Source organism: Heteronotia binoei, chromosome 13 (assembly GCF_032191835.1).
Source record: "Heteronotia binoei isolate CCM8104 ecotype False Entrance Well chromosome 13, APGP_CSIRO_Hbin_v1, whole genome shotgun sequence".
In the NCBI taxonomy this organism is placed as follows: Eukaryota; Metazoa; Chordata; class Lepidosauria; order Squamata; family Gekkonidae; genus Heteronotia; species Heteronotia binoei.
The window spans coordinates 9,259,236-9,279,180 of NC_083235.1; the positions used below are offsets into that span (position 1 = coordinate 9,259,236).

At 51.0% G+C, this 19,945-nt stretch overlaps 1 protein-coding gene across 1 annotated transcript in view; it reads left to right on the top strand.

Annotated features, from left to right (window-relative positions):
* IRAK1 (interleukin 1 receptor associated kinase 1) overlaps nucleotides 1-19,945 on the top strand; it is a 71,916-nt gene that overhangs the window by 38,403 nt on the left and 13,568 nt on the right. Inside the window, exons 8-13 of the mRNA XM_060253064.1 lie at nucleotides 1,840-1,954; nucleotides 2,061-2,173; nucleotides 7,449-7,653; nucleotides 14,032-14,100; nucleotides 14,636-14,854; nucleotides 16,996-17,206. Of these exons, the coding sequence (XP_060109047.1) occupies nucleotides 1,840-1,954; nucleotides 2,061-2,173; nucleotides 7,449-7,653; nucleotides 14,032-14,100; nucleotides 14,636-14,854; nucleotides 16,996-17,206 (932 nt within the window). The remainder of the gene's footprint in view (nucleotides 1-1,839; nucleotides 1,955-2,060; nucleotides 2,174-7,448; nucleotides 7,654-14,031; nucleotides 14,101-14,635; nucleotides 14,855-16,995; nucleotides 17,207-19,945) is intronic.

Genomic DNA, 19,945 nt, shown 5'->3' on the forward strand with positions numbered 1-19,945 from the left:
GAAGGGAAAATTAACCAATGCCCTAACGCATCTAGACTTACTGTCCCTAGACCAGGGGTGTCAAACATGTGGCCCAGGGGCCCAATCAGGCCCCCGGAGGGCTCCTATCAGGCCCCCGAGCAACTGGCTCTTGTCTGCTTCCTTCTCCCTCTCTCTTGCTTCCTTCTGCATCTCAGCTTGCTTTGCAAGGCTCGCTCAAACGCACAGGAGCTGCAGAACAAAACCTCTTATTTTCTCTGTTGGTTGAGGCTCCTCCCTTTCCTGGTCCCCTGGAGAGGGAGCGAAAGAGCCAGCGCTTCCTTTGCCCAGTTCCCTGGATCCCATGAAAGAAATACAAAGAAAGCACCTTTAAGACCAACAAGTGCTAATGTTTTAAGTGTGTTTTATTTTAAGGTGTTAAATCTTTAGTCGTGTTTGTCTGCATCCTTTAAAAAGTTTATATCTCTGCTACCTAACCTTAAATAGGTACACACATGGCCCAGCCTGACACAGCCCAGCTCGACCAGGTCTCATTTATGTCAGATCCGGCCCTCATACCAAATGAGTTTGACACCCCAGCCCTAGACTGTCTCAATCAGACCTGGGCCTACTCACCCTTCCTCTAAGGGCGAGGGTCTCTTCCTTGCAGCAGCCTTCCTCAGCTCTGCCTCCTAGGAAAAGAACACCCCCTGTCTGGGCTTGGTCTTTTTATGTTCTCTTCCCAGGCCCCACTCCTCTCTGGACCAGTTTCCCTCCAAAACCTTGCCACCCAATCAGAGGGGATCCTGGGAAATGTAGGCTTTCCCCAGTACTCCTACGCAGGCTTTCCTGGGGCCTGCAGGCCTCGCTAGGCCCAGAATCATGACAGGTGGTGTGGCCTAATATGCAGATGAGCTTCTGCTGAGGTTCTTCTACAAAAAAAAAAGCCCCGGGTAAAAATAAATAGAAGCTGGCCATGGTTGCGGTAGAAGCAAGATCTCAAAGACTGAGATAGCACAAGGGGGTAGTGCAGAAATACAAATGGGGCAAGGGCCCCCTAACACTGCCAGTGTCCCCTCTGATTTTTCCCTCCCCACTGAGCGAAGCAGTTCACATCCTGAGCAGAATGTACCAGCTGTCATCTTCAAATGGGGACTGCAAGATCCTGTGCGGCTCCAGACTGCTGCTGAGCGGAGCGTCCTGGGTTGACGACCAGGTATTCTCATGTGCACAGCTTAGAGCAGAGGTGTCAAACTCATTTGTTTTGAGGGTTGGATCCAACATAAATGTGACCTTGTCTGGCCGGGCCACGTATGTCATAAAATGTCATGCCAGGTAGCGGAGATATAAACTTTATAAAGGACACAAAACACAATTAAAGACTTTAAAAAACGTCAAATAAGACATGCTTGAAACATGAGCACTCATTGGTCTTAAAGGTGCCTTCTTTGTACCTCTTCTCTGCAATCCAGGGAACTGGGCAAAGGAAGCTTTAGCTCTTTGCTTCCTTTCCCAGGGGACCAGGAGGGGGAGGAGCCTCTGCCAGTAGAAGAAAGAGAGGTCTGGCTCAGTAGCTCTGCTGGGGGATTGTGAAAGCCTGGCAAAGCAAGCTATGCCTCCCCCCCTTCTTCCCCAAGGGGGAAGCTTCAGCCAATAGATAAAATAGAGGCTTTGCTCTGTAGCTCCTGTGTGATTGAGCAAGCCTGGCAAAGCAAGCTGTGATGCGGAAGAAAGCAAGGGAGAGGGAGAAGGAAGCAGATAACAGCCAGTTGCTCGGGGTTCTGATAGGAGTCCTTCAGGAGCCTGATTTGGCCCCCGAGTCACGTGTTTGATGCCCCGGCTTAGAGGGAACATTGACCATCGCCTGACTTTGCCCCCCAGGTTCCGTCACCCCAACATTGTCGAGTTTGCAGGTTGCTGTGCCGAAGCGGGAAACTTCTGCCTCGTCTACGTCTTCCTCCCCAAGGGCTCCTTGGAAGACCACTTGCATGGGCAGGTACCTTTCCCCCATTTCCGCTCTTCCTTGCCCTTGTTCCTTGAGGAAAGGGAGACCGTTATCAAGCCCTCACCATGTAACCAGTCTGTTTTGTTCTGCTTCTCAGGCCGGTCTCTGCCTATCCTGGGCCCAGCGGCTCCACGTGGCTGTGGGGACGGCCAGAGCCATTCAATTCTTGCACAGCGATTCCCCTAGTCTCATCCACGGGGACGTCAAGAGGTAAGAGTGGGGTGCCCAATGCGGTGCCCACTAGCATTGCCAAGTCCAGTTCAAGAAATATCTGGAGACTTTTGGGGGTGGAGCCGGGAGACTTTTGGGGGTGGAGCCAGGAGACTTTTGGGGGTGGAGCCAGGAGCCAAGGGTGTGGGAAGCATAACTGAACTCCAAAGGGAATTCTAGCCATCACATTTAAAGGGATTGCACACATTTTAAATGCCTTCTCTCCACTGAAAATAATGAAGGATAGGGGCACCTTTTGGGGGGGCTCATAGAATTGGACCCCCTGGTCCAATCTTTTTGAAACTTGGTGGATATTTTGAGAAGAGGCGTCAGATGCTATGCTGAAAATCTGGTGCCTCTACCTCAAAAAACAGCCCCCCTCCCCCGAGTTCCAGATATCTGTGGATCAATTCTCCATTATACCCTATGGGAATCGATCTCCATAGGGAATAATGGAGTGCCCAGCAGACATTTCCCTCCCCCACTTTCTGATAACCCTGAAGTGGGGGGAGAGCCTCCAAACCAGGAGATCCCCAGCCCCCAACTGGGGATTGGCAACCCTAGTGCCCACTGATACATTTTTGGTGCCCGCCAAGTATTTTTTAGGAAGTGAATGGGACTTTTGGCCGGCAAGGCTTCTGACTCACTATTGGAGTTTTCATTGGCTGCCATATTTTTTTTTAAATTGCTTTGGCAGCGGGGGCCACCACAGCACAAGGATCTGCACTGTGTGACCGAAGCCAAGCTGTAAAAACAACAGCCGGGGATCACAGTTCATAGTACAGGAAATGCAAACAAATAAACACTGTGATATGTTGGCTGACACATTTAATAGAACGTTCTTTCAATAATCATATAAATCTTTTGTCACATTACACAGAAGTATAAAAAGGTAAAAGTAGTCCCCTGTGGAAGCACCAGTCGTTTTCGACTCTGGGGTGACGTTGCTTTCACAACGTTTTCATGGCAGTCTTCTTACGGGGTAGTTTGCCCTTGCCTTCCCCAGTCATCTACGCTTTCCCCCCAGCAAGCTGGGGACTCCTTTGACCGACCTCGGAAGGATGGAAGGCTGACTCAGCCTCGAGCCAGCTGCCTGAACCCAGCTTTAGCCGGAATCGAACTCAGGTCGTCAGCAGAGAGTCCAACCGCAGTACTCTGCGCCATGGGGCTCATAAATACAGAAGTATACAGCCTTACAATATTACAAAGAGAGCATTTTGCCAGCCAGATTTAGAAGCCGTTTGTATCTGGTTAGAGAAGAGGTTCAGGAGTCAGACTGACTTGTACTCCTAATAAAAATATAAACACTTAAGCGGTACTGAGAGGATGATAATTTTGAAGAAAATAAATAGGCTGCAGTGAGCATTATGCCGGCCAAATCCAGAAGCCTTTTGCATCTGTTTAGAGAAGAGGTTAAGCACTGGCTTGCTCCCAGTATAGACAGTGAATTGTAACAAGACACTGTGGCTGATAACTTTGAAGAGATTAGGAATACGCAGGGGGTATTTTTTAAACAGGAACTCCTTTGCCTATTAGGCCACATACCCCCGATGTAGCCAATCCTCCAAGAGCTTACAGGGCTCTTCTTGCAGGGCATACTGTAAGCTCCAAGAGGATTGGCTACATCAGGGGTGTGTGGCCTAATATGCAAAGGGATTCCTGATCCAAAAAAAGCCCTGAGAATACTCGTGAGGAAGATTTTGACAAAATAACATCATGAGGCTGGACTTCTCTTTGTAAAATTGTAAGGTTGTACTTCTGTGTAATGTGACAAAAGATGTATATGTTTATTGAAATTTTTTTTTATTAAATGTTATCAAAGATTTCAGGTTTTCACGGCTGGTAACATCATTAGGGTTTGTAGAATCTTTCGGGCTCAAGTGCCGTGTTCTACTGGAGAAAGTTTTCCTTCCAGACGTTTCGTTCTCAGCTGTGGAGAACATCCTCAGTGGTGTTGCAGCTGGAGCAGGCGCTCTGACCTTCTTGGCTGCTGTGCATTGAGTGGGGCCAGGGCTGCTGGAGAGCTGCTATTTCTAGGCTGGAGGGGTTGTGGTGAACGGGCAATTCTCTGCAGCTGAGAACGAAACGTCTGGAAGGAAAACTTTCTCCAGTAGAACACGGCACTTGAGCCCGAAAGATTCTACAAACCCTAATTTTATTAAATGTGTTAGCCAACATATCACAGCGTTTGTTCATAGTTCCTGATGGTAAGCTCTGGCAGCCATTTTTGTGGCTGGCTCCACCTCCTTTGGCAGCCATTTTGAGGCAGCCATTTTGTTGCGGTACCCACTACATCATGTCAGAATTCCAGATATGCCCACAGGCGCAAAAACATTGGGGACTCCAGAGTAAGAGGTAAGGTACGGCCCCTGAATAGGCTCCTGAACCACCCATTTGAGGTGTCCAGGTGTCTGTGAGGAGGAGGCTCTGACCAAGTTACAGATGAGCATAGGGCTGCCAAGTCCCCGGTCCAGGCAGGGAATCTCCCACCCGGGAGGTTCTCAACCCGCCGGACCACATTGTGTCACTGGGGGGAACCTGCCCCTGCATCACTGGCATGATGATGTCACCCCTGGTCCAATCGTTTCAAAACTTGGGGGGTATTTTGTGTCAGTGTGCGTGGAAGTTCTGCAGGTATGAGTGCCTGATAAGTGCAGCCACCAGTAAAAGTTCTATGAAGACAAAAACTTCAACAAGCCAGTTGAAACAGTTGTATTTGGGGTAAGGCAAATAGAGTAGTAATAGTCAGTCCAGATAGTTAATACACAGCAAGTTCAGTCCATCCAAGTTAGCAGTACACAGTCACAGTCCAAGAGAGTAGTCTACACATACCAGGTCATCATCATCATCATCAGTCAGTCCGACAGAGTAACAGCCTCTGATCACAACTAGCTCTCCACACCTCTGCACGTCCTCCGTAGTCATCAACCCACAGAGAATGAGAGTTAGGCTCTCTGTTGATATAGTGCAGCTAGCCAATCATGTTACCCAATTCTTAACTAGCTGCACATGATTCTCACATGCCTTTCATTAGCAGGTATAGTAGGAGTTACATAACAGTGCATCAGCACTTTTCCCCTTAAAGTGCCCAATGCTGACATTTTGGGGAGAGGCACTAGATGCTATACTGAAAATTTGGTGCCTCTACCTCAAAAAACAGTCCCCCCCAGAGCCCCCAATACCCGCGGATCAATTCCTCATTATTCCCTATGGCAATCGTTCTCCACAGGGAATAATAGAGTGCCCAGAAGACATTTCCCTCCCTCCCTCCCCCCGCTTTCTAAAGCGAAGAGAGGTCCTTCAAACCAGGGAATCCCCTAACCCCTCTCTCTCTCTCTCTCACACACACACACTTACTGAGTCTGGTTCCTGACAACTTTACTTGCTCTGAAAACGAAAGCGAAACAAAGGGAGGGGCTGTTCTCAGACGAAACCATTACTGACATTTTCCCATGAAGTGCTTCCTGCTTCCTGCTTCCTGCTCAGCTTTAAAGGCACACATTTTAAAAACAGGCCTGTTTGCAGGTTTCTAAACCTGCCGGAGCTCTAAAAGTACATGGTGACTGTGGGGGCGGGGCTTCCCCCGCAGGCCAGCTGGCTGGGGGGTGGGGGGAAGCCTGTAAAAACGGGGGATCCCCCGCTGGGACCCGGGGATTGGGAAGCCTAAAATGACATCACCCGGAAGTGACGTCATCAAAATGGTGGCACCTGTGCGGGACCGCTCTAGGCGTTTCCGGGAAAACCATAGAGGCCCTGCCCTCCTGACCGCAGGTATTCCCAGGAGATCTCCCAGCCAAGAACTTGCCAGCGGTGATCCCTCTCAGCTTCCGAGATCTGATGAGATCGGGCTTTCCTGGGCCCTCCAGGTCAGGGCTGGGTTGCATCTCATTTCATGCCAGTTGGCATTGCAGCCTGACCAGCAGCCCGTTGAAAATTATCCCCACAAGTCCCACAAACGTGTATCTGACAAGGGGAACTCTGACTCTGGAAAGCTCAAGCCCGTCTGGTTGGTGTCTGTGGTGCTGCTGGATTCGAACCTCTGACTTGATACAGAAATTGCATTGCAACAAATGCAAGAGGACAGGCAGTCTTCAATACAGTAGCCTTGACATACAAATTTTGACATGGCCGACCTGGAATGTGACAAGTTATGCCTCACGAACAGAGCTTTTTTTGTAGCAGGAACTCCTTTGCATTTTAGGCCACACACCCTGATGTACACCCCCTGATGTAGCCAGTCCTCCTGGAGCTTACAGTAGGCCCTGTACGAAGAGCCCTGTAAGCTCTTGGAGGACTGGCTACATCAGGGGGGAGTGGCCTAATATGCAAAGGAGTTTCTGCTAGAATTCCATTCCTGGGCCACACACCCCTGATGTAGCCAATCCTTCTGGAGCTTCCAGTAGGCCCTGTACAAAGAGCCCTGTAAGCTCTTGGAGGATTGGCTACAGCAGGGGGGAGTGGCCTAATATGCAAAGGAGTTTCTGCTAGAATTCCACCCCTGAGCCACGCACCCCTGAGGTAGCCACTCCTCCTGGAGCTTCCAGTAGGCCCTGTACGAAGAGCCCTGTAAGCTCTTGGAGGATTGGCTACATCAGGGAGGTGTGGCCTAATATGCAAAGGAGCTTCTGCTAGAATTCCACCCCTGGGCCACACACCCCTGATGTAGCCAATCCTCCTGGAGCTTACAGTAGGCCCTGTACGAAGAGCCCTGTAAGCTCTTGGAGGACTGGCTACATCAGGGGGGAGTGGCCTAATATGCAAAGGAGTTTCTGCTAGAATTTCACCCCTGGGCCACACACCCCTGATGTAGCCAATCCTTCTGGAGCTTCCAGTAGGCCCTGTACAAAGAGCCCTGTAAGCTCTTGGAGGATTGGCTACAGCAGGGGGGAGTGGCCTAATATGCAAAGGAGTTTCTGCTAGAATTCCACCCCTGAGCCACGCACCCCTGAGGTAGCCACTCCTCCTGGAGCTTCCAGTAGGCCCTGTACGAAGAGCCCTGTAAGCTCTTGGAGGATTGGCTACATCAGGGAGGTGTGGCCTAATATGCAAAGGAGCTTCTGCTAGAATTCCACCCCTGGGCCACACACCCCTGATGTAGCCAATCCTCCTGGAGCTTACAGTAGGCCCTGTACGAAGAGCCCTGTAAGCTCTTGGAGGATTGGCTACATCAGGGGGGCTGTGGCCTAATATGCAAAGGAGCTCTTGCAAAAAAAAAAAGCCCTGCTCGTGACAAGATGTTAATGTAACCCTTTCTTTGCCACTCTGCCTCTCGCAGCTCTAACATCCTCCTGGACGCGGCGCTCAACCCCCGGCTGGCCGACTTTGGACTGGCCCGATTCAGCCGCCGGCCAAAGCCAGGGCAAGTCAGCGGCACGCTGGGCCGGACCCAGACAGTACGGGGCACGCTGGCCTACCTGCCCTTCGAGTATATCCAGAGCGGGACGCTTTCAACGGCCATTGACGTCTTCAGCTTCGGCGTGGTGAGGAATGTGGAAACAGGAGGAACCAGGGTGGCCAACCGTGGGGTTGGGACGTTCCTGGAGATTTGGGGACGCAGCCAGGGGAGTTCACCACCAAAGCACCCATTTCCACCTGGGGAGGGATGGTGGCTCAGTGGTGAGCTTGGTCAGCAGAAAGTCCCAGGTTCAATCCCCAGCATCTCCAACTGAAAAGGGTCCAGGCATGAAAAACCTCTGCTTGAGGCACTGCCAGTCTGAGTAGGCAATACTGACTTTGATAGACCCAGGGTTTGATTCAGTAGAAGGCAGCTTCATATATGTTCAACCTCCACATCCAGAGGCAGTCAAGTCTCTGAATCGCAGTGCTAGGAGGCAGAATCCATGGAGGATTTAGGCAAGGGACGGTAGCTCAGTGGTAGTGCATCTTCTTGGTAAGCAGAATGTCCCAGGTTCAATCCCTGGCATCTCCAACTAAAAAGGGTCCAGGCAAAGAGGCGTGAGAAACCTCAGCTTGAGACCCTGGAGAGCCACTGCCAGTTTGAGTAGACAAGACTGACTTGGATGGACCCAGGGGCTGAATCAGTAGAAGGCAGCTTCATATATGTTCAACCTCCGCATCCAGAGGCAGTCAAGTCTCTGAATCGCAGTGCTAGGAGGCAGAATCCATGGAGGTTTTAGGCAAAGGATGGTGGTTCAGTGGCAGAGCATCTTCTTGGTAAGCAGAAGGTCCCAGGTTCAATCCCCGGCATCTCCAACTAAAAAGGGTCCGGGCAAAGAGGCGTGAAAAACCTCAGCTTGAGACCCTGGAGAGCCGCTGCCAGTCTGAGTAGACAAGACTGACTTGGATGGACCCAGGGGCTGAATCAGTAGAAGGCAGCTTCATATATGTTCAACCTCCGCATCCAGAGGCAGTCAAGTCTCTGAATCGCAGTGCTAGGAGGCAGAATCCATGGAGGTTTTAGGCAAAGGATGGTGGCTCAGTGGTAGAGCATCTGCTTGGTAAGTAGAAGGTCCCAGGTTCAATTCCTGGCATCTCCAACTCAAAAGGGTCCAGGCAAGTAGGCGTGAAAAACCTCAGCTTGAGACCCTGGAGAGCCGCTGCCAGTCTGAGTAGACAATACTGACTTTGATGAACCGAGGGTCTGATTCATTAGAGGGCAGCTTCATATGTTCATGGGGAGGGACGGTGGCTCAGTTGTAGAGCATCTGCTTGGTAAGCAGAAGGTCCCAGGTTCAGTCCCCGGCATCTCCAACTAAAAAGGGTCCAGGCAAGTAGGCGTGAAAAACCCCAGCTTGAGACCCTGGAGAGCCGCTGCCAGTCTGAGTAGATAAGACTGACTTGGATGGACCCAGGGTCTGATTCAGTAGAGGGTAGCTTCATATGTTCATGGGGAGGGACGGTGGCTCAGTTGTAGAGCATCTGCTTGGTAAGCAGAAGGTCCCAGGTTCAGTCCCCGGCATCTCCAACTAAAAAGGGTCCAGGCAAGTAGGCGTGAAAAACCCCAGCTTGAGACCCTGGAGAGCCGCTGCCAGTCTGAGTAGATAAGACTGACTTGGATGGACCCAGGGTCTGATTCAGTAGAGGGTAGCTTCATATGTTCATGGGGAGGGACGGTGGCTCAGTTGTAGAGCATCTGCTTGGTAAGCAGAAGGTCCCAGGTTCAATCCCCGGCATCTCCAACTAAAAAGGGTCCAGGCAAAGAGGCGAGAAAAACCTCAGCTTGAGACCCTGGAGAGCCCCTGCCCATCTGAGTAGGCAATACTAACTTTGATGGACTCAGGGTCTGATTCAGTAGAGGGCAGCTTCATAGGTTCACCAGGGGAAACTGATCTGTCGTCTAAAGATCAGTTGTAGTTCCAGAACTCTGGAAGCTGGCGACCCTGGGAGGGACACAACAAAGAGCTTGGGAAAGACCTCGCCTGGAGTCTTGTGTTCGGTTTTGGGCACCACATTTTAAGAAGGATCTAGACAAGCTGGAATGGGTCCAGAGGAGGGCGACGAAGCTGGTGAGGGGTCTGGAGACCAAGTCCTATGAGGAAAGGCTGAAGGAGCTGGGCATGTTTAGCCTGGAGAGGAGGCGGCTGAGAGGTGATAAGATCACCATCTTCAAGGACTTGAAGGGCTGCCATCTAGAGGATGGTGTGGAATTGTTTTCTGAGGCCCCAGAAGGTAGGACCAGAAACAGTGGGTTGAAATTAAATCAGAAGAGTTGCCAGTTCAACATTAGGAAGAACTTTGACGGTTTGAGCGGTTCCTCAGTGGAACAGGCTTCCTCGGGAGGTGGTGGGCTCTCCTTCCTTGGAGGTTTTTAAACAGAGGCTAGATGGCCATCTGACAGCAATGCCAATCCTGTGAATTTAGGGGGAGGTGCTTGTGAGTTTCCTGCACTGTGCAGGGGGTGGAGTAGATGACCCAGGCGGTCCCTTCGAACTCTTATGATTCTATGATTCTAAGTCAGGGCCAGATTAAAAATCTCTCCCACTGTCCGAAATCCTGCTCTTTATTTGTTGGTTGAGGCCTTGTTTTTTGTTGGCTGCCTATTCCTAGAACTGCAGAAGCCCCTCCCCTTTCGCGAGACTGGATTTCCCAGGGAAAGCCATTTTTGGACTGAACAAACCCCATTTGCAAAGCAGCTCTTGAGAATTATCCGCTGAGTCAGGATTCTGAGTCTCTGTTATCTTAAAGAAACACTCGCATGCCTTAACTGTTACCGAGATGGGCGTTTGCCCCAACCTTTGTGGCACCAGGGACCGGTTTTGTGGAAGACAATTTTCCAAGGACTGGGGTTGGGGGCGATGTTTTTGGGATGATACAATTGTGTACTTTATTTCTATTCATTTGGCATTGTGGTTAAGTGTGTGGACTCTTATCTGGGAGAACCGGGTTGGATTCCCCACTCCTCCATTTGCTGCTGCTGGAATGGCCTTGAGTCAGCCATAGCTCTTGCATAGTTGTCCTTGAAAAGGCAGCTTCTGGGAGAGCTCTCTCAGCCCCACCCACCTCACAGGGTGTCTGTTGCGGGGGAGGAAGGGAAAGGAGATTGTGACCGCTCTGAGATTCAGAGTGGAGGGTGGGGTATAAATCCAGTGTCTTAATATATTGTTGTTGTTATTACTACTACCACTACATTGTAATATATAATGAAATAATTATACAACTCACAGCCCGGTTGCTAACAGGACAGGTACTGGCCCATGGCCCAGGGGTTGGGGACCCTTGGCTTAGATAACTCCCCGGCTTCCTTTGTTCAGCTATTTGGAGACAAACGCTCATGAAATCGACAGTTCCTGGGGAGCTTCTGCCCCGGGGGGGCTCCAGTGGGTGAGCCTATGCCGCGTCCCCCAACATGGTGCCCATCAGGGCTTTTCTTGTAGCAGGAGCTCCTTTGCCTATTAGGCCACGCACCCCGGGTGTAGCCAGTCCTCCCAAGAGCTTACAGGGCTCTTCGCACACGGCCTACTGTAAGCTCCAGGAGGACTGGCTACGTCAGGGGTGTGTGGCCTAATAGGCCAAGAAGCTCCTGCTAGAATTCCCCCCCTGGGACACACACCCCTGGTGTAGCCAATCCTCCAAGAGCTTACAGGGCTCTTCTGACAGGGGCTACTTTAAGCTCCAGGAGGATTGGCTACATCAGGGGTGTGGGGCCCAGGGGTGGAATTCTAGCAGGAGCTCTTTTGAAGAAGAAGAAGAAGATATTGGATTTATATCCCGCCCTCCACTCCGAAGAGTCTCACAGCGGCTCACAATCTCCTTTCCCTTCCTCCCCCACAACAGACACCCTGTGAGGTAGATTAAGATATTGGATTTATATCCCGCCCTCCACTCCGAAGAGTCTCAGAGCGGCTCACAATCTCCTTTCCTTCTCCCCCCTCCACAACAGACACCCTGTGAGGTAGATGAAGATATTGGATTTATATCCCGCCCTCCACTCCGAAGAGTCTCAGAGCGGCTCACAATCTCCTTTCCCTTCCTCCCCCACAACAGACACCCTGTGAGGTAGATGAAGATATTGGATTTATATCCCGCCCTCCACTCCGAAGAGTCTCAGAACGGCTCACAATCTCCTTTCCCTTCGTCCCCCACAACAGTCACCCTGTGAGGTAGATGAAGATATTGGATTTATATCCCACCCTCCACTCCGAAGAGTCTCAGAGCGGCTCACAATCTCCTTTCCCTTCCTCCCCCACAACAGACACCCTGTGAGGTAGATGAAGATATTGGATTTATATCCCACCCTCCACTCCGAAGAGTCTCAGAGCGGCTCACAATCTCCTTTCCCTTCCTCCCCCACAACAGACACCCTGTGAGGTAGATGAAGATATTGGATTTATATCCTGCCCTCCACTCCGAAGAGTCTCAGAGCGGCTCACAATCTCCTTTCCCTCTCCCCCCTCCACAACAGACACCCTGTGAGGTAGATGAAGATATTGGATTTATATCCCGCCCTCCACTCCGAAGAGTCTCAGAGCGGCTCACAATCTCCTTTCCCTTCCTCCCCCACAACAGACACCCTGTGAGGTAGATGAAGATATTGGATTTATATCCCGCCCTCCACTCCGAAGAGTCTCAGAGCGGCTCACAATCTCCTTTCCCTCTCCCCCCTCCACAACAGACACCCTGTGAGGTAGATGAAGATATTGGATTTATATCCCGCCCTCCACTCTGAAGAGTCTCACAGCGGCTCACAATCTCCTTTACCTTCCTCCCCCACAACAGACACCCTGTGAGGTGGGTGGGGCTGAGAGGACTCTCACAGCAGCTGCCCTTTCAAGGACAACCTCTGCCAGAGCAATGGCTGACCCAAGGCCACACCAGCAGGTGCAAGTGGAGGAGTGGGGAATCAAACCTGGTTCTCCCAGATAAGAGTCCGCACACTTAACCACTACACCAAACTGGCTCTCTTTTGCATATTAGGCCACTCCCCCCTGATGTAGCCAGTCCTCCAAGAGCTTACAGGGCTCATATTATAAGGCCTACTGTAAGCTCTTGGAGGATTGGCTACATCAGAGGGGTGTGGCCCAGGGGTGGAATTCTAGCAGAAGCTCATCTGCATATTAGGCCACACACCCCTGATGTAGCCAGTCCTCCAAGAGCTTACAGGGCTCTTCTGACCGGGCCTACTGTAAGTTCCAGGAAGATTGGCTACATGAGGGGTGGGTGGCCTAATAGGCAAAGGACTTCCTGGTACAAACAAAGCTCCTGAGTATTCCTAATTTCTTCAAAGTGATCAGCATCTTGTTACAATTCCCACTCCCCAGCGTGGATCTCACAGTCCTTGGAATAGTTCTCCCTTTGGGCATTTCAACCTCCGACGAGGCAAAGGGAAGAAAGCCGCTGAGGTGTGTGTAAGGAGAGACCAGTCGGTGCTTCCGTTGCGTGCTTAAGTCTGGGAACAAGAGGAGGTGTTAAAGAGGCCATGTCTGGCTCGCGTGGGAGTGAGCTTATGGAGAAGGGGCAAACAGCTGGCTTTTCGGCTGTTCCGTGGCTCGTAACCTGGGCTCTGGTGTGAGCCTTACTCCCGGGTGAAGGGAAGGGTGATTGCTGTGACATCAAGCCGAGGGAATGTTTTCCCAGCTTCATGCTGGTGAGTCCCAAGTCCTGGTCACTTAAGGATTACTGTTGAGATCAAGAGCGAGGGTCTGTGGCTCAGTGGTAGAACATCTTCTTGGCATCCAGAAGGTCCCAGGTTCAGTCTACGGCATCTCCAGTTAAAAGGACCAGGCAGGAGGTGACGGGAAAGACCTTGACCTGAGACCCTGGCTCAGTGGCAGAGCCTTTGCTCGGCATGCAGAAGGTCCCAGGTTCGATCCCCGGCATCTCCAGTGAAAAGGACCAGACAGGAGGGGATGGGAAAGACCTTGACCTGAGACCCTGGCTCAGTGGCAGAGCCTCTGCTTGGCATGCAGAAGGTCCCAGGTTCAATCCCCGGCATCTCCAGTTAAAAGGACCAGGCAGGAGGGGATGGGAAAGACCTTGACCTGAGACCCTGGCTCAGTGGAAGAGCCTCTGCTTGGCATGCAGAAGGTCCCAGGTTCAATCCCCGGCATCTCCAGTTAAAAGGGCCAGGCAGGAGGGGATGGGAAAGACCCTGACCTGAGACCCTGGCTCAGGGGCAGAGCCTCTGCTTGGCATGCAGAAGGTCCCAGGTTCAATCCCTGGCATCTCCAGTTTAAAGGACCAGGCAGGAGGTGATGGGAAAGACCTCTGCCTGAGACCCTGGAGAGCTGTTGCCAGTCTGAGTAGAAAATATCAACTTTTACGGACTTTTAATCTGATTCAGTATAAGGCAGCTTTCTTGTGGTCATGTGACAAATTCCCCTGATGAATAGCTCTGTTTTTGTCCAACTTACGCATGCCATCAGTATTGACCGCTGCCTTTCTTTCTCTCCCCACCCAAGGTACTACTGGAAATCTTAACGGGGCAGCCACCCATAGAAGTGGATTTAGAAGGACGCCACAAGTACTTGGTGAGGTGCTCTCCTTCCCTCCCTCTTGCTCGTTTTTCTCTTAACGTGGAGCTCATAAGAACATGAGAGAAGCCATGTTGGATCAGGCCAGTGGCCCATCCAGTCCAACACTCCGTGTCACACAGTGGTCAAAAAAACCCAGGCGCCAACAGGAGGTCCATCAGTGGGGCCAGGACACCTGAAGCCCTCCCACTGTTTCCCCCACCCCAAGCACCCAGAATACAGAGCATCACTGCCCCAGACATCGATACCCTGTGGCTAATAGCCACTGATGGACCTCTGCTCCAGGTGTTGATCCAATCACCTCTTGAAGCTGTCTATGCTTGTAGCTGCTGCCACCTCCTGTGACAGTGAATTCCACGTGTTCATCACTCTCTGGGTGAAGAAGGGCTTGCTTTTATCAGTTCTAACCCGAAGCTTCCTCCTTCCGTACAGTCAGAGGGGTCATCTCCTCTGATGCCAACATCCCTTCCTCTTCCCCCCACCCCACTGCTATTCTGACAGACTGTGTCCCCGCCCCTTCCTCTGCCTTCAGAAGGATCTGGTGAGTGAAGATGAGGAGCCGAAGGCCAGGCCGCCGTCTGCCGCGATGTCTTCCGCCTCCTCCCAGTCCCTGCAGCTCGGCACCCATCTCTACCAGAAGCACGCGGACCCACGGGCCGGGCCCTGTCCGGAGCAACTTGGCGCGGCGATAGGGAGGCTGGCCTGCCATTGCCTTCAACGCCGAGGCAAGCGACGCCCTCCGATGGCCGAGGTAGGCGAAGCAACGGTGGGCCCAGATTGCAGCATTTCGGCTCTTTTCCTGAGCACTCAGGCGGCTAAAAGAGGATTGAAGTTCTGCTGCGTCACCTGCTTTTGAGGCAGCACCAAGCATTCGGTTCACATCTGTGAAATGGTCTCCACTTATTTTGATGTAATCTGTGCATATGGTAGAGGCAAGAGTCTGGTCCATATCTAGATACCCTCTTCTTCAGGGGTGCCAAACTCATACGAAATTGGGAGGGGTTGCAAACACAGAAGAAGACAGAAACAGGATACAGGATGACCTTGACAGGCTGGAAAACTGGGCTAAAATCAATAAAATCCAATTTTAACATGGATAAGTGTAAAGTTCTGCATTTAGGTAGGAAAAATCCAATGCGTGGTTATAGGATAGGGGAGACTTGTGCGAAAAGGATCTCGGGGTCTTAGTGGATCATACGCTGAACATGAGTCAACAGTGTGATGCAGTGGCTAAAATGGCAAATGCAATTTTGGGCTGTATCAACAGAAGTCTAGTGTCCAGATCAAGTTATCGCTTTACTCTGCTCTGGTAAGACCCTCACCTAGAGTATTGTATTCAGTTTTGGGTACCACATTTTAAGAAGGATATAGACAAGCTGTAATGGATCCAGAGGAGGGTGACAAAGATGGTGAGGGGTCTGGAGACCAAGTCCTATGAAGAAAGGCTGAAGGAGCTGAGGATGTTTAGCCTGGAGAGGAGGTGGCTGAGTGGTGATAGGATCACCAAGTACTTGAAGGGCTGACATATAGAGGATGGTGTGGAATTGTTTTCTGTGGCCCCGGAAGGGAGGACCAGAACCAACGGGTTGAAATTAAATCAAAAGAGTTTCCGGCTCAACATGAGGAAGAACTTCCTGACCGTTAGAGCGGTTCCACAGTGGAACAGGCTTCCTCGGGAGGTGGTGGGCTCTCCTTCCTTGGAGGTTTTTCAACAGAGGCTAGATGGCCATCTGACAGCAATGAAGATCCTGTGAATTTAGGGGGAGGTGTTTGTGAGTTTCCTGCATTGTGCAGAGGGTTGGACTAGATGACCATTTGATAGGAGGGCTGGATCTGACATAAATGAGGCCATGTCAGGCTGGGCCACGTGTGTATCTATTTAAGATTAGGTAGCAGAGAGATAAATTTTCTGAACCACACAGAAAAACACAAGGAGTTTTATTTATTTATTTTAAAAAACATGCTTAAAACATTAGCACGTTGGTCTTAAAGGTGCTTTCTTTGTATTTCTCCCATGGGATCCAGGGAACTGGGCAAAGGAAGCTTTGGTTCTTTCCTTCCTTCCCCAGGGGACCAGGAGGGGGGAGGAGCCTCAGACGATCAAAGGAAGAGAGGCCTGGCTCAGTAGTTCTGCTGTGCGATTGAGAGAGCCTGGCAAAGCAAGCTATCCCTCCGCCTCCCTCCTCTCCAAGGGAGGAACCTCAGCCAATGGAGAAAACAGGGGTTTTGCTCTAGAGCTCCTGTGCAAGGAAAGATCCAGGGAACTGGGCAAAGGAAGCTTTGGCTCTTTCCTTCCTTCCCCAGGGGACCAGGAGGGGGGAGGAGCCTTAGACGATCAAAGGAAGAGAGGCCTGGCTCAGTAGTTCTGCTGTGCGATTGAGAGAGCCTGGCAAAGCAAGCTATCCCTCCGCCTCCCTTCTCTCCAAGGGAGGAACTTCAGCCAATGGAGAAAACAGGGGTTTTGCTCTAGAGCTCCTGTGCAAGGAAAGAGCCGGAGCCTCCTTTGCCCAGGTTTCTGGATCCCACAGGAGAGATACAAAGAAAGACCTTTAAGACCAACGAGTCCTAATGTCTTAAGTGTATTTTATTTCAAGTTTAAAAAAAATTAATTGCGTTTGTGTCTTTTATAAAGTTTATATCTCTGCTACCTAATCTTAAATAGGCACACACGCATGGCCCGGCCCGACATGGCCTGGCCTGACGAGGGCTCGTTTATGTCAGATCCAGCCCTCCTAACAAATGAGTTTGACACCCCTGCCTTGAGGGGTCGCGGTAAGAGGGCCCTTTGCAGCACCCAGGCTCTGCGGGAGAACAACCGCCGCCTCCTGCTGTCTTGGGCCAGGTGAGCAGAGGGCTCGGCTCCTACCATTTCCTCCTGCCCGTTTCCCGCAGGTCTACAGAGAGCTGGAGCAGCTGCAGCTGTCGTTGTACGGGGCAGCGGCTTCCCCTTTGCCGCCATCAGGACAGCCCCCCCGCGGCCCCCAGGAGAGCTCCTACCCCTCCCGGCCTCTCAACCAGCCCGAAGAGAGCGACGAAAGCCTGGACTCGGAGTTGCGCAGCTGCGGAGCCCTGTCCCGAGAGGGGCCTGTGCTGTGCCCCCCAGGTGAGACTCGCTTTGGCTCCCTTCCCAGCCCCACCCTCCCACCCCCCAGCCACTTCCTGTGCCTCTGCCAAGTTAATGAAGCCGATAGAGTGGCCAGGTCCGACTCAGGAAATATCTGGGGATGTTGGGGGTGGAGCCAGGAGACTTGAGGGTGTGACCAGTGTTCCCTCTAAGCTGAGTGAGTGTGAGCTTGCTCACAGTTTTTTAGCCTCCAGCTCCACATTTTTGTCTGAGAGCCAGTTTGGTGTGTAGCGGTTTAATGTGTGGACTCTTGTCCGGGAGAACCGGGTTTGACTCCCCACTCCTCCCCTTGCACCTGCTGAAATGGCCTTGGGTCAGCCATAGCTCACGCGGGAGTTGTCCTTGAAAGGGCGGCTTATGGGAGAGCTCTCTCAGCCCCACCCACCTCACAGGGTTTGACTCCCCACTCCTCCATTTGCAGCTGCTGGAATGGCCTTGGGTCAGCCATAGCTCTCGCAGGAGTTGTACTTGAAAGGGCAGCTTATGGGAGAGCTCTCTCAGCACCACCCACCTCACAGGGTTTGACTCCCCACTCCTCCACTTGTAGTTGCTGGGATGGGCTTGGATCAGCCATAGCTCTGGCAGGAGTTGTCCTTGAAAGGGCAGCTTCTGGGGGAGCCCTCTCAGCCCCACCCACCTCATGGGGAGGAAAGATAAAGGAGATTGTAAGCCGCTCTGATGCAGATGGTGCAGATGGTGACTGTAGCCATGAAATTAAAAGACGTTTGCTCCTTGGGAGGACAGCTATGGTGAACCTGGGCAGTATAATAAAAAGTAGAGACATCACCCTGCCAACAAAAGTCCGTATAGTCAAAGCGATGGTATTCCCAGTAGTCATGCATGGCTGTGAAAGCTGGACCATAAGGAAGGCCGAGCGCAGAAGAATAGATGCTTTTGAGATGTGGTGCTGGAGAAGAATCTTGAGAATCCCTTGGACGGCAAGAAGATCCAATCAGTCCTAAGGGAAATCAACCCAGACTGTTCCCTGGAAGGTCAGATGCTGAAGTGGAAGCTCAAATCCTTTGGCCACCCAATGAGAAGGGAGCACTCCTTGGAGAATACCCTGATGCTGGGAAAGACAGAAGGCAAAAGAAGAAGGGGACAGCAAAAGAGGAGATGGCTGGACAGCGTTACTGACTGGATCTTGAGCAGACTTCGGAGGATGGTGGAAGACAGGAGGGCCTGGTGTGACTTGGTCCAGGGGGTCACAAAGATTCAGACTCGACTGTGCGACTGAACAACAACAAAAAGCTGCTCCGAGTCTCTGATTCAGAGAGAAGGGTGGAATATAGCTCTGCAATTATTCTTCTCGGCTCAGGAAAAATGGCTCCAGAGCAAACTGATTTCTGCAGCAGCTCACAACTTTAATGCCAGGAGCCCATGAAGTAGAATTTTTGCTCACAAGCTTAGAGGGAACATTGGAAGTGTGCCAGAAGTTAGCCTTCCTAGGGTACCAGGCAGTCTAGGGCCAGCCCAGCTTCTGATGTTCTTATGTATTTGAAGAAGAGCCTTGTGGTGCAGAATGGTAAAGCTGCAGTACTGCAGTCCGAGCCCTCTGCTCACAACCAGAGTTCGATCCCGGCGGAAGCTGGGTTCAGGTAGCCGGCTCGAGGTTGACTCAGCCTTCCATCCTTCCGAGGTCGGTCAAATGAGGACCCAGCTTGCTGGGGGGAAAGAGTAGATGACTGGGGAAAGCAAGGGCAAACCACTCTGTAAAAAGTCTGCCGTGAAAATGTTGTGAAAGCAACGTCACCCCAGAATTGGAAACGACTGGTGCTTGCACAAGGGACTACTTTTACCTTTTTTACCAGATGCTATGCTGAAAATCTGGTGCCCCTACCTCAAAACATAGCCCCCTTCAGAGCCCCTGATACCCACAGATCGATTATCCATTATGCCCTATGGGATCTGGTCTCCCCCCCCCCCCCCCGCCACACACACTTTCTGATAACGCTGAAGTGGGGGAAGGCCTCCAAACCAGGGAATCCCCTGTCCCCAACTGAGAATTGGCAAACCGGAAACTGCAGTGTACTGATTAGCAAATGCTAGAAATAAACCACTGCTTTTTTATGTTGCAAATAAATGCTTAAGCAATTTCTTTCGTAATGATGCAATTATATTATTATCATCACAAATTCATTAAATGTCCATAGAAAAGTTATTTCACACCACTCTTGTAAGGTAGTACTTTCAAAATCAGAATATTTCACATCACTCTTCTCTGTCAGCTGCTACCCATAGGAGGAATCATAAACAAATGTGGTAATGTCTACAGCTTTCAAGCAAAGGAGACCTGAGATAGTGGACTGTAAAGTACTACCTCACAAGAGTGATGTGAAATAACATTCTGATTTTGAAAGTACTACCTCACAAGAGTGATGTGAAATAACATCCTGATTTTGAAAGTACTACCTCACAAGAGTGATGTGAAATAACATTCTGATTTTGAAAGTACTACCTCACAAGAGTGATGTGAAATAACATTCTGATTTTGAAAGTACTACCTCACAAGAGTGATGTGAAATAACATCCTGATTTTGAAAGTACTACCTCACAAGAGTGACGTGAAATAACATTCTGATTTTGAAAGTACTACCTCACAAGAGTGATGTGAAATAATATCCTGATTTTGAAAGCACTACCTCACAAGAGTGACGTGAAATAACATCCTGATTTTGAAAGTACTACCTCACAAGAGTGACGTGAAATAACATCCTG